Source organism: Melozone crissalis, unplaced genomic scaffold (genome assembly GCF_028551555.1).
Source record: "Melozone crissalis strain CALT ecotype California unplaced genomic scaffold, PUWL_Pcris_2 ptg000055l_1, whole genome shotgun sequence".
Lineage (NCBI taxonomy): Eukaryota > Metazoa > Chordata > Aves > Passeriformes > Passerellidae > Melozone > Melozone crissalis.
The window spans coordinates 300,388-312,634 of NW_026535833.1; the positions used below are offsets into that span (position 1 = coordinate 300,388).

Sequence of the window (12,247 nt, forward strand, 5' to 3'; positions counted from 1 at the left end):
CTGAAGTCGGTTATAGCCATGTCTTTAAGAAGTGCAATGAAATGTTTTACTCCCACCCAGCTACTGGTGCACAATAATCTTGCCAGAAGAATATAAAACATCCAAAAAGAGGAGCAAAGTCAGACACACTTCTTGGCTACTGGCTCAGATCTATGAGCTGGCCCTCCTGGTTAAATGCACTCAGCCAGGCGTGGCAGTGATGGATTCCTGTTTTCCCTTGCTTTGTCTCGAAACAAAGGTCAGGCAATACTTAAAAGACTAAAAGAGAATCAAAAGACTCTTGATTTCCTTTTTCTTTTTTTTTTTCTTTAGGGACATGCTGGTAAAGTGATCTTACATTGTTGCTCTATAACCTGGGGTGCATTTCCAAGAAGCTTCACGGGACTCCTGCACCTCCTGATGCACATCTGAAGGATTTCACTGGATTTCCAAAGCCGGATCAGAGACCCAGCTGGAGGAACTCAGCCAAACTCCCCCAGAGCAGCCGAAAACAGCACAGATCTGGCAAGGTACATCTGTTTATTTGTTTGTTTTGCGCGTTGTAATGTAGCTCACCCTCCTCCTGCTCCCTTTGTTAAAACCAGCCACTGTTCCCTATTGAAGCAGTTTAACCCCCTGCTTCCCATCCTTTCATCCCTCACTTAGCCAGTCCTGAGTGCTGCCTGTGTCCCTCCACATCTCCCTCATTCCTGAAGGAAACATTCACCGTATTTACTCTTTCAATAACCCTGCAGAGAGAAAACCCTTGTTTCCCCCCTTCCCCGATCCGAGCAAGTGCTAATTGGTCAGACACACAACACGCACACACAGAAGCATCGTGTTGATCTGATTGCAAATCCCCATACGTCAGCAGCCCAGAGACCCTCCTCCAGCTCGGATCAGAGGGAAGAGGCTCACCAGTGAGAGCAGAAGGTGCTGGAGGAGGCAGAGGAGCCGCTTCCCAGGTAAGGGACACTTCACTCCCCATCCCCAGCGCCGGCAGTCCAGCTCACTTTATTGCTGTGCGACAACAAAAGGCAGGAGAAGTGAGGCACTTCTCTCTGCAGAGCCTGGGACCGGTTGCCAAGCCTTTGATCTTCACGGTGGAGGGGGGTAGGGGTCGGTTTTTTGTTCATTCCCTGTGGAGGAATTCTTGGAAGTATGGGTCAGGCAATAGTGATGGATGTGGTGACTGCTACAGGTGAGATGATTCCTGCTGTGTCTCTTTCAGGGTACTTTTCTCTCTCTTCCTCGATTAATCCTGAACTTCTGAGATGTACAGCTTTGTCTATCTGTGCCAAATTTGGGGGGCTGCCAGTTGTTCGTACTGGGGATGGTTTTCAGAGTGAGTAAGTTCATAACTCACCCTTGCTTAAAGGTGTACTTTGATTGCAGGGAAATCCCCTTTAAATGTTAATTTCAGAAATACTCCCTGAACTATTTTTCCCCCTCCTTCTTTTGCTAGGGGACCCTGGGAGTGGGGAGTAGCAGTGTCAGAAACTTCTTCATTGTTTGTGAAATCGCTGTCCATGAAGAGCCTGAACTCCACACAAAGGCAGGCGCTAATTAACCACTGGAACGCTTCTGCTCCAGCACGGAAAGCAAGAGCTGTGCCAGAGAAACTGCAGCCATCCCTCCAGTCCTCCAAGGGCTGTGAACAGCCAGCCAGGCACGAAATTCCCCCTTCTGCCTCCTTGTTCCTGCCAGCCCCAAAAGAACTGTCACTTTAGACAGCTGAATGAGAGCCGCCCAACTCCCCCAGCAAAGAAAAGCCAAAGCTCACCGGAATGCTCTCAGAAAGAAGAGTTCCTTGACTTCTTTAGAAAGACATTATTCTCTTGTTTTCTTGGTTCATGGAGCCTTATGTCTTCCAAACATTTTCTTCTCCCATCACCACTTCAAAATCTAACTTCTCCAACGGGGGGGAGAGGTAAGTTAGGTGGTCCAAGAAGCCTCACAACTCACCTTTGAAAATAAGCTTTATCTAAATGAGGTAACAGCTGCTTCTCACAGGAGGGGAAAAATATCCCAACCAAGCAAAAAACCTCTCACTTCTGGGCTAGTGAGGCTTTCAGTGGTATCTGGAGGTGGTCTGTGGTCAATAGGCATGGGAAACATCTTTTGGGATGATCTGAACAGCTCCTGCAGCAACGCAGGCAACAGCTGCTACCTGGAAAACAGCATGAGGTTCAACTTCACCCTCCAAGAGCAGGCAGCTGATTTCTACATTGTCCTGCCCGTGATCTACTCTGTGATCTGTGCGGTGGGGCTCACAGGCAACACTGCTGTCATCTATGTGATCCTCAAGGCCCCCAAGATGAAGACTGTGACCAACATGTTTATCCTGAACCTCGCTATCGCTGATGACTTGTTCACCCTTGTCTTGCCCATCAATATTGCAGAGCACCTCCTCCGCTACTGGCCCTTTGGAGAAATCCTCTGCAAGGTCATCTTGTCCATAGATCACTACAATATCTTCTCCAGCATTTATTTCCTGACAGTGATGAGCATAGACAGGTACCTGGTGGTGCTGGCTACGGTCAGGTCCAAGAGGATGCCCCACCGCACGTACCGAGCAGCCAGGATTGTCAGCCTGTGCATCTGGATCCTGGTCACCATCATAGTCCTCCCTTTCATCATCTTTGCCAATGTCTACACTGACGACCTGGAGATCAAGAGTTGTGGTCTCAATTTCCCCAAGCTGGAGAGGTTTTGGTTCAAAGCCAGCAGGATCTACACCCTCATCCTTGGCTTTGCCATTCCAGTATCCACCATCTGCATCCTCTACACCATGATGCTCTACAAGCTGAGGAACATGCACCTGAACTCCAATGCCAGAGCCCTGGACAAAGCCAAGAAGAAAGTCACCATCATGGTCTTCATAGTCCTGGCTGTGTTCCTCTTCTGTTGGACCCCTTTCCACCTGGCTACCATCGTGGCTTTGACCACTGACTTACCCCAGACCTCCATGGTCATTGGGATATCCTACTTCATCACCAGCCTAAGCTATGCCAATTCATGCTTGAATCCTTTCTTGTACGCTTTCCTGGATGACAGTTTTCGGAAAAGTTTCCGGAAGCTGAAGAAATGCAGAACTTCTTGAACAGGGGGCTGGGGCTGGCAGGTCCCTGCCCTTCCAGGGTTTTTCAGGAGAAACTTTGCAGACTGGAGGAGTGGCCAATGAATGCACAACGTCCTTTCTTTGGTTTATATGTAATGTGTGGTCTGTTTGTAACCCTCATCAGCAACAGGGTTTGTCCTGCCCACTTGCAGCTCTTGTATTTCCCCTCTTTGCTCCCACCAACTTGCATTTCTAGACCCTGATTTTAATTTCACCCTCTGAATTACTAAGGACAGAACATTTCCTTTTAAGGGGTGTGCTTCTGCCACAGAGTGGTCCTTTATTGCCATCTGCTGTACAGCACGGACAGGCTGGAGACCAATTTCCAGAGGAGTGCAAAGCTCAGTTCTTTATCACTGAGTTATTAGGGAGGATTGTTTAATGGAGCAGAGCTAATGAGCACTTTCAATGAAACATCTGTAAAAGAGAGGATGAGTATTTAGAAGAGAAAAGAAACTATTTTCAATGTTCGTGTATGTTCCTGTGTGTTATGGCTTTCTTTTGATTTTGAAGGATTGTCCATCTTCCACCCCACCACAAATTTCCTCTTTTCTGACTTGTTAAATTTAGACCAAAAGGAAGATTTGAGTCTCAAAAATGGTGCCAAACAGCACACCATACAAATACTATAACAACTGCGAGAACTTGTGTTAGAAATCATTTTGAACTAGTTGTTCCTGTAAAGTGTCAAATACATATTTATTTAAGAGTGAGTAATGAAATAAACCTCATGGGGGAATAAAGAGACTGGTCCTTCTTTCACAAGAGAAAATTTATGCTACTTGTGCCATATCTTTGCTATATATATTGCATTTTGCCTACTATAAAATAAACACAGCAGGTTTGTAACAAAATTAAGGTGGTTTGTAAGCCATAAGTAAGACTGTAGTGAGCACTGCAGATATAAAGTTTCTTCTTTCTCAGATAAATAGTCAGAATACTTGAACAAAAGTATTGGAACAAAAGGACTTGACTGGAAGAGTCTGGAGACCAGAAACTCCATATAGAAAGCTTGGAAAACTCATTCTCACACCCTTTAGCCCTGCTAGTAGTGAAGTTTGTATCTTACTGCTGTTAGGAAGGCTGTCATAGCTGAAATATGACCCTTCAGAGGGTCTCAGCACCTCAAGGTTTGACATCCCCACCTGCTGCTGGGACTTCCCAGGCTGGGTTCCTCTCCCAGTGAGTCAGGAGCTCACCTGAGGATCCCCTGTGGGCTGTGGGACATGGCCCTGGCAGCTCCCTGTCCATACCCAGGGCAGTGTGTGGATCTTGTCCCATCCACACCACCACTGCAGCTGAGGCTGTGCCTGGAGGCAGTTTTGGGATGATAAATTTGATCTATGGCAGCTCTGAGGTCTCCAGAGGAGCTCCAGGTTTGTCATTGTGGAGTGACAGGATGAGAGGAAATGGCCTCAAGTTGTGCCAGGGGAGGTTTGATTAGATATTAGAAATATGTTTAGATTTTTTTTTTTAGATTTTTTTAGATATTTAGAGGTTTGATTAGATTATCAGAAATATTTTTTTCACCAAAATGGTGGTCAAGCCCTGGAAAAGGCTTCCCAGGGCAGTGGTGGGGTCACCGTCCCTGGAAGTGTTCAAAAAACCTCTGTGTGTGACATTTCATTTAGTTTAGTGGTGAATGTGGTGGTGTGGCTAGTGTGTGATAGTTGGACTCGTTGAGCTTCTCTAAACTTAATTATTCTATGATATCAGGGATCCTCCAAAATAATCTTTCTAAAGAAACACCTGTTGAAAGGCCCCATTTCCCTCCCTCCCCCTTCTTTTGACTGGAAGCGAGGAAGAGGAGTTAATTTAAAGGCAAAGGCCAAAAATAGTGACTGTAAATATTGCCATGAGTCCTTGTTGGCATTTGTGTTTGGTAAGTGAAGATGCAGAGAGAAGGATCAAAGCTGCCTGAATGGCTTTTAATTACAAGCCTTGATTGTTCTATTTTCTCTCAGAAAAATACTGCAATTATCTAACAAAGCTCTTCAAGTGGAATTAGACACTAGCCCCAAGCTTCAAGGGCTGTTCAGTGGCTATTTTCTCTTTAAAAAAGAAAGTAAATTTGATGTGTGGATAAAAACCAGGCGCTCTATTGACTGCCTACAGCCGTCAAATTTGGTGCTTCCTGAGTAAACAGAGGATGGGAAGCTTTCCCCAAGAGGAAGTCAACAGCCTGGGGTGCACCAAAGGCTGGTGTCACTGCTAAAGGCCCCCACCACAATGTTCCCTGGCTGCCTGGGGTGGGTGCTTCCCATGTGGGAAGGAGGAGTTCCCTTTGAGGGTAAAATAAGCTATAATTTGGCAGCAGGACCTTTGTCATCATTTTCAGTTTTCCTGAGATGATTTCTTGCTGTGTCTTTCACCAGGACTTCTGCATATCTCCATCACCTCCCCTTGTTCCAATGCTTCTGCACAGCTCATGCCAGAAGTGTGAGACAACTTGGGAATTTCTAAGGTCCAAACCACCCCCTGGACAAGACTCAATAAACCAGCTGGATAAGGAAATCAGAGAAATAAGGATTCTGTTTCATAACCTTAACCCTCAAATGAGATCAGAGACTGGTAATTAACAAAGTCAGATTTCAACATAATGAAAAATCTCCCCTGAGACCCAGCCTGCTGCTGCTCAGCATTGATGGAAATCCTACAGATGTAATTAAATTTCCTTTATCCATGTGATGGGTTCAGCAGGATCCTTCATGCCATGGCCACACCCAGCTGAGCTCCTTCATCCACGCTGACCAGGAGCTGGGGTGTGAGGCTGATGGACACCATTTCATGATGGATGGGGCAGGTCAGAACCAATAGCTCACAGAATCATGGAATCAGAGACTCACAAAATCATGGAATCACAGAACCAAAGACTCACAGAATCATGGAATCATAGACTCACAGACTCACAGAATCATTGATTCACAGACTCACAGAGTCACAGACTCATGGAATCACAGAATCATGGAATCACTGAATCACAGAAGTACAGAATCACAATTCACAGACTCAGAGAATCACAGAATGGTTTGGGTTGGAAAGGACCTTAAAGATCATCCAGTTTCAACCCCCTGCCATGGGCAGGGACACCTTCCACTAACCAGGGTACTCAGAGCCCCATCCAGCCTGGTCTCCAGCTCATCCTCCACAATTCCTGGGGGATATCCCCAGGCAGCAGGGCTCAGTGGCATCGCTGACACTCACCAGATGATGAAGCAGTTTTCCAGCCTAGCACATGCAAATTAAACCTCGGTGCAGATGCCAAAGCAAAGCACAGGGAGAGCCCTGGGTGGCTTTCCATTGCCACCTCCCAGTCACCTCTGGGATGCAGGGACAAGGACAAACACCAGCAGCAGGGGCTGGGCTCATTCTCTGCCCCTTTGTGCTGGGTCCCTGGTGGCAGGTGATTATCTCCAGAAATTTTAATGCCATGAAGGTTGGATAGATGACATTTAAGGTCCCTTCCAGCACAATCCATCCTGTGATCCTATGATTTCCCCTGTGGCTAAACAAAGCAAGAGCAGTGCAAGGCTGAGATCAGAGAAACTCCAAAATATGTGAGCAAATGACCTGTGCATGTGGAGAAGTTGCTATTAATGACTAACATTGAGCAAACATTAAATAGCCAAATCGCAATATGGGGTTTGTTTCACACAGAGGAAATCAACCTGAAAAGCCATTAATCTTAATTTCATGTTGACTACAGAGCTTCTGTTTTTATTCCTCATCACTGAATGAAATCAGCATGACATGAGCTATTCTTGGAGCATTCACTGCACATGCCCGGCTGGAAACACACAGAGAAACTGATGTTTATTGAATGGACAGAGACAGCTCAGGCTCTGCCTGGGCCCCTCTCTGTGGCCAGGAAAATGGTGATCTAATGCAGCCAAAAGCAGCCTACAGAATGATGCTGATTCTTTCAATGGTTTCCTTGGAAAAATCAAGTTTCCTGCTTGGTTTCTTGAAGGATCATTCTTCATTTCACTACACTGAAAATGTGCTGTTTGGCAGTGCTGGTGCTGCTGCAGGCTCCAGCCCTTCCTGCCTGGCTTCAGGCCCAGAGGGGAGGGAAGCAGCCATGCTCTCCCTGACCACTGCTGGCAGCAGGAGCCTCCATCAGCACTGGAGCTACATCCTCCCTCAGAAATAACACAGACTGCAGGAAAAACCCCTTTTGCTGCAAGAGTGGGCTGTTGAACAGGATATGATTTCCTCTCAAAGGCCCTTGCAGCAGTTCAGCCACAGGAAGAGCAAATTTCCAAGAATCCTGCTTATGCCAAGGGGTTGGAATTGGATGATCTTGATGTTTCTTCCAACCCAAACCATTCAAGGACTGTGAGATTCTGTGAATCCAAGCATGGGAGGTGTTGTACTGTGAGGTGAGGGTGATTCCAGCTGGGGAAGGATATTATTGTGCACTTTCTAAGCCAAGGGCAGTTCAGGGGTTGCTGAAGCACACAACTTGAGATGGGAGAAGGGGCTGTCTGTGTCCCCCAGCACTGTGGAGAGCTGGCATCACTCCTTCCCTGCAGCCAGACAGGATCTCTGCACTGAGGGAGAGAGAGCAAAGTCAGTTTGCATGGTTCAGCAGCATCATCCTTGCCAAGATACAAAACCATGTTGCTCTATTTATGGATTATTTCACTCTGTCATGCAATCTATCCAGGCTTCAGAGTGCTGAAAGCAGGAACAAAGGGAGTTTGTGAGCCATGGGCCTCTTTGATTTAACAGCACCCAATCTAATAGCAATCCCTTTTCTTGGAAAAATCCTAAAACTCCCCCTTTCAAAAGGAGCTGTGACCTTGGTACTTCTGCTGCCACATTTTGAGCAAGGGTGTCACAAATCCCCAGTCTAAACAGGCAACAGGGCAAGTACATGCAGCCACTGTGGGCCACTCAAAATAGGCAGGCAGGAGCTCAGACATGACAACAAGGGATCTAAAAAAACCCTGTGCCAAACATCCATCAGCATCACACAGCACATGCTCTACTTTCTTTAGTCCATCTCTGTTCCTCAGCAGTGCCAGGCCTTTTGGCTTCAGGCCTGCTCTTCCCACCTTCCATTTCCTAGAACCACAGAATCATAGATTGGTTTGGCTGGGACAGAATCCTAAAGGATGTTTCATTCCAACCCCCTGCCATGGGCAGGAACACCTTCCACTAGACCAGGTTTTTTCAATCTGGCCTTGAGCATTTCCAGGGATGGAGCAGCCACAGCTTCTCTGAGCAGCATGTGCCAGGGCCTCACCACCCTCACAGGGAAGAATTTCTTCCCAATATCCAATCTAACCTGACCTCTGGCGGGTTGAAGCCATTGCCCTTTGTCCTGTCACTCCAGATCCTTGTCCAAAGCCCCTCTCCAGCCCTTTGGAGCCCCTCTAGGCACTGGAAGGGGCTCTGAGGTCTCCCAGAGCCTTCTCCAGGCTGAACACCCCCTGCTCTGTCAGCCTGTCTCTGTAGCTGAGATGCTCCTTTTGTGATTTTTTAGCCCTTTTTGTGATTTTTGTGGCCTCCTCTGGACTTGCTCCAACAGGTTCCCTTTGTCCCCTTCTCTCTCTCCTTCAGCCTCCTCACAAGAAGTCCTCACCACGGAGATGGGACAACTTTCCCTCCTAAATCTGTTGCTAGAGGATTCTGCCCTCCATCCCTCCTGTCTCAGCTCTGTGGTTCTCCTCAGCAAAGGAGAAGGTTGGTGGGCAAGATCTGGTCCTTCAGGGGTTGGGGGGTGAAAATCAGGGGTGGGAATAACCAACAGATTCTGCAAAGTCACAGCAGTGAGCTCTGCTGCCCCAGAGATGCACAGGCCATGACTCAGGGCTGCAACCTGAAATGATGTGTCCGAAGGAGATTCTCCAGCTGAGGGACGGAGAAATTTGCTTTTGCATAAATAGCCACAAAAATAGCTGAGGGGAAGCACAGAAAAATGAGTGGGAAAGCAAGCTGGAGCGCACACAAGAGCAGGAGTCCAGCCGTGGCCGCTTCCGCAGAACAGCGCAGGTACCTGCAGCCACCCCCACCTGGGCTGGGCCTGCTGTCCCTGCTCAGCCCAGCACCGTGTGTGCAGCACTTCATGCAACATCCTCGGCTTCTTGCCCTTCTCCTACAGTTTGTTTGCAACTTCCTCAAGAGAATTAAAGAGGAAGAGACCATCGCCACGGGCGTAGGCCTCAGACCATACTCGCCCATCTTCCTAAGCAAGACCGGTGCTGCCCTGCTGCATATGCTTGTAGAGGAAGATTTTTACACTCCAAAGCAAGTAAGCAGCCTGGGCCAGGCTTTGATCCTCCCACCAATTGCTTGGCCTCCCAATCCACGCATGCTGCTTGCTGTGAGCCTTTCAGGCCACATGGCAGTGGGGTGGGAAGGGAAGCACTCCTCTGGGGAAGCTGGGAACATTGCTCCCTCTGGCAGCTTTCCAAGTCTCCCCGTGCCTTCTCCAGGTGCCTGCCATGGTCAGCTACATCCACCAGTGGCTCATGGCCAATGATTCTGCTGAGCACAGGCTGGACGAGACCCTGCTGGATCTCACCCAAGCACAGCCAAATGACGCAGTGGTGACGCTCCTGCGTGTGGCCCCGTCCTTTGACAGGTATGGGGCCCACCGGCCCACAGGGCTCAGGCCTCCCCAGCCCATCACCCTGCACAGCCTGCCCCAGGTGTCAGAGCAACAGAGACTTCCAGGGCCCTCTGGATGCTCCCTTTCCCAGCCCTTCCAGGCCAGCCCCTGAGCCTGCTGCCGTGCTCCCTTGCCGCCTCTCAGGGCTCTGTCCCCACAGGGCTGGGCTGTCTGCCTCCTGCTGGCAGGGGGGCAGTGGGCAGAGGCAGAAATGGCAGCCGGCTCAGCTGCCCCTGCTGCTTCCTCTGAGACCCTCCTGAGACACAGCTCTAACCCCACAGAGCTGCCATGGCCATGTGGAAGACCATCATGGGCTCAGCCAGGACTGCGGAGCTGGCGCAGCTGATCCTCCTGGATGTGCTGGGCAGCTGGCCAGAGTACAGCACCTGCACCTCCAATGGGGACAAAACGGCTGTCTTTGCCCTGACGGTGAGTTTCTGCAACTGGCCTTTGCAGGCCCCAAGGCTGTCTCTCCAGCAGCACTCCATCCTCCTTCCCCCACTGCATCTCCCTGCCTCAGGCGCTGGCCTGAAACCTGGCCCAGGGGCAGCTTCAGGCCCACCAGGCCCCGTGCTCCCCCTGCCATGCTCTCTCCTGGCCTCTCCCTGCCACGCTCGGGCCCTGCCACACACACACCTGGGCACTGAGTGCTGTCTCGGGGGGCTTTGTCCTTTGCAGGCAACTGTGGTGACGTGGAAGATCCTCCAGGTGCCCTGTCTCTCACGGATCTTGAAGGTGTATTTCCCCCACCTATTTGTGCATCTGCTATTCCAAGTGTTCTTCAGCACTCTGGATATGCCAGAGGAGGTCGACACCTTCTGGAAGGGATGCCAGGAAGAGCACGGCCTTGCCACCAGCCCCAACAGGTGCTCCATGCCACTCCTCCTGTCCCTGCCATGTGGCCTGCCAAGGAGCCAGTGCTGCCAGTGTGACCTGGGCTTTGCTGTGCACACAGGTTTGCTGTGCGCACCCTCAAGTCCCTGCTCTGCCTTCTCTGCTGCGAGGATGTGGTGGTGGCAATGGAGCGCAGGTGTGCCTGGGACACGCTGCTCTCTCTTGACACTCACCACTTTGCCATGGCTCTGCTTGCCAGGTGAGACCCCCTTCTCCCCACTGCCTCTGACATTGCTGCCCTGTGCCCAGGTGCCCCATAAAGTGTCCGCAGTGGCCATGGGTCAGAGGGCCTTGGCACTGAGGGACGGCCAAGCAGGCTGGAAAAGGCTGGCAGAGGAGGGTGCCCATCAGCAACCAACTCCCAAACGGCCCACGTCCCCTTGCTGGAAGGGTGCTGGGGAAAGATGAGAACTGGGTGAGTCACGCCTGGGAGAGGTTTGCACCACTGCATCAGGCTCTTGTTTCCTTTTTCCCCTCTTCAGAGAAATTCGCCGCTTAGCCATCCACTTTTGTTCCGCGGTGGCATTCTACCTGCTCACCCTGCTCAGCAAAGAGATGCCATACTGGGATTTCCCTGCCCTGGCATTCCTTGTGGAGGTGAGCCTCAAGTCCAGCGCTGCCTGGCTGAGCGGCCTCCCAGCCCTCTGGCCTCTCACAGCCACAGCTGCCAGGACAGTGCCCATGCCCTGTGCTGCTGCCTGGGCCCGGCCCTGTGCGCTTCTGGGCTCCTGCCGGCCGGCTCCCCTGTCACTGCCCTGTGCCTTTCAGGTCCTCGAGTGCCTGGACTTGAGGGAATGCAGTAACAGTGTCCTGGAGATCCTGGCACAGAACCTGCAGAGCGAGCACATGGCCAGGCGTTACTTGGCACTCCGAGGCCTCGTAGTGCTGGGCAAGAATCCCTTGATGGTGAGAAGGGGGCAGTGGCCGAAGCCGTGCAGGCAGCGTGGGGCTGGGCAACGCAGTCGCTTGGCCTTGCCTGGGCTTCGGCCGCTGGGGCAGCTCTTCCCATCTCTCCTGCTTCCCGCTTCAGCTGCCCCAGTGCTTCGGGACAGGCCTTTGGCCTCTGGGCCCTACGGCAGCAGGGCGGCCTTTCACAAAGTCGTCTTCCGCACAGGCTGAAAAAATGCAGAGCCTGACTGAAAGTCTTGTGGAGCTCCTGGAGGAAAATGACAGCGACATGATCAGGATGAGCATTCTTCTACTCAGATATTTGCTCCTGGATAATGGTGCTCCAATAGCCACCCCCATCGCCCTGCAGCTGGCTGAGGCGCTCCTGCCACTCTTTGACAGCGTAAGGCTCTGTGCCCACAGCCACAGCCACTGGCTTCTGCCCGGACCCTTGTTGCCCTGTGCAGATGCACGCCAGTGCCCTGGGGGGCCTGAAGCAGCTGATGCTCAGGTCTTTTGCCCTTTCCTTTCATCCAGGATGACATCCAGGTGCAGCTGAGCTCCATGGCTCTCTTTCAAGAGATGCTGGACTTCTTAACAGAAGAGGGAAGAAAGGCCCTCAAGTCCCACGTGCGCCAGAGCCTGCTCCCTCTCTACTTCCACTGCCATGATGAGAATCAGATGGTTGCTGAGGTGAGCACTTGTGCACAGCTGCTGTCCCCCTGGCAGGGGCTTGGGCTGCCTCC

At 50.8% G+C, this 12,247-nt stretch overlaps 1 protein-coding gene across 1 annotated transcript; it reads left to right on the plus strand.

Annotated features, from left to right (window-relative positions):
- The first annotated feature begins 2,086 nt into the window (after positions 1 to 2,086).
- On the plus strand, positions 2,087 to 3,082 carry LOC128943761 (neuropeptides B/W receptor type 2-like). The gene has a single exon (XM_054286667.1). The coding sequence runs from the start codon at positions 2,087 to 2,089 to the stop codon at positions 3,080 to 3,082; it is 996 nt and encodes a 331-aa protein (XP_054142642.1).
- The last annotated feature ends 9,165 nt before the right edge of the window (positions 3,083 to 12,247 follow it).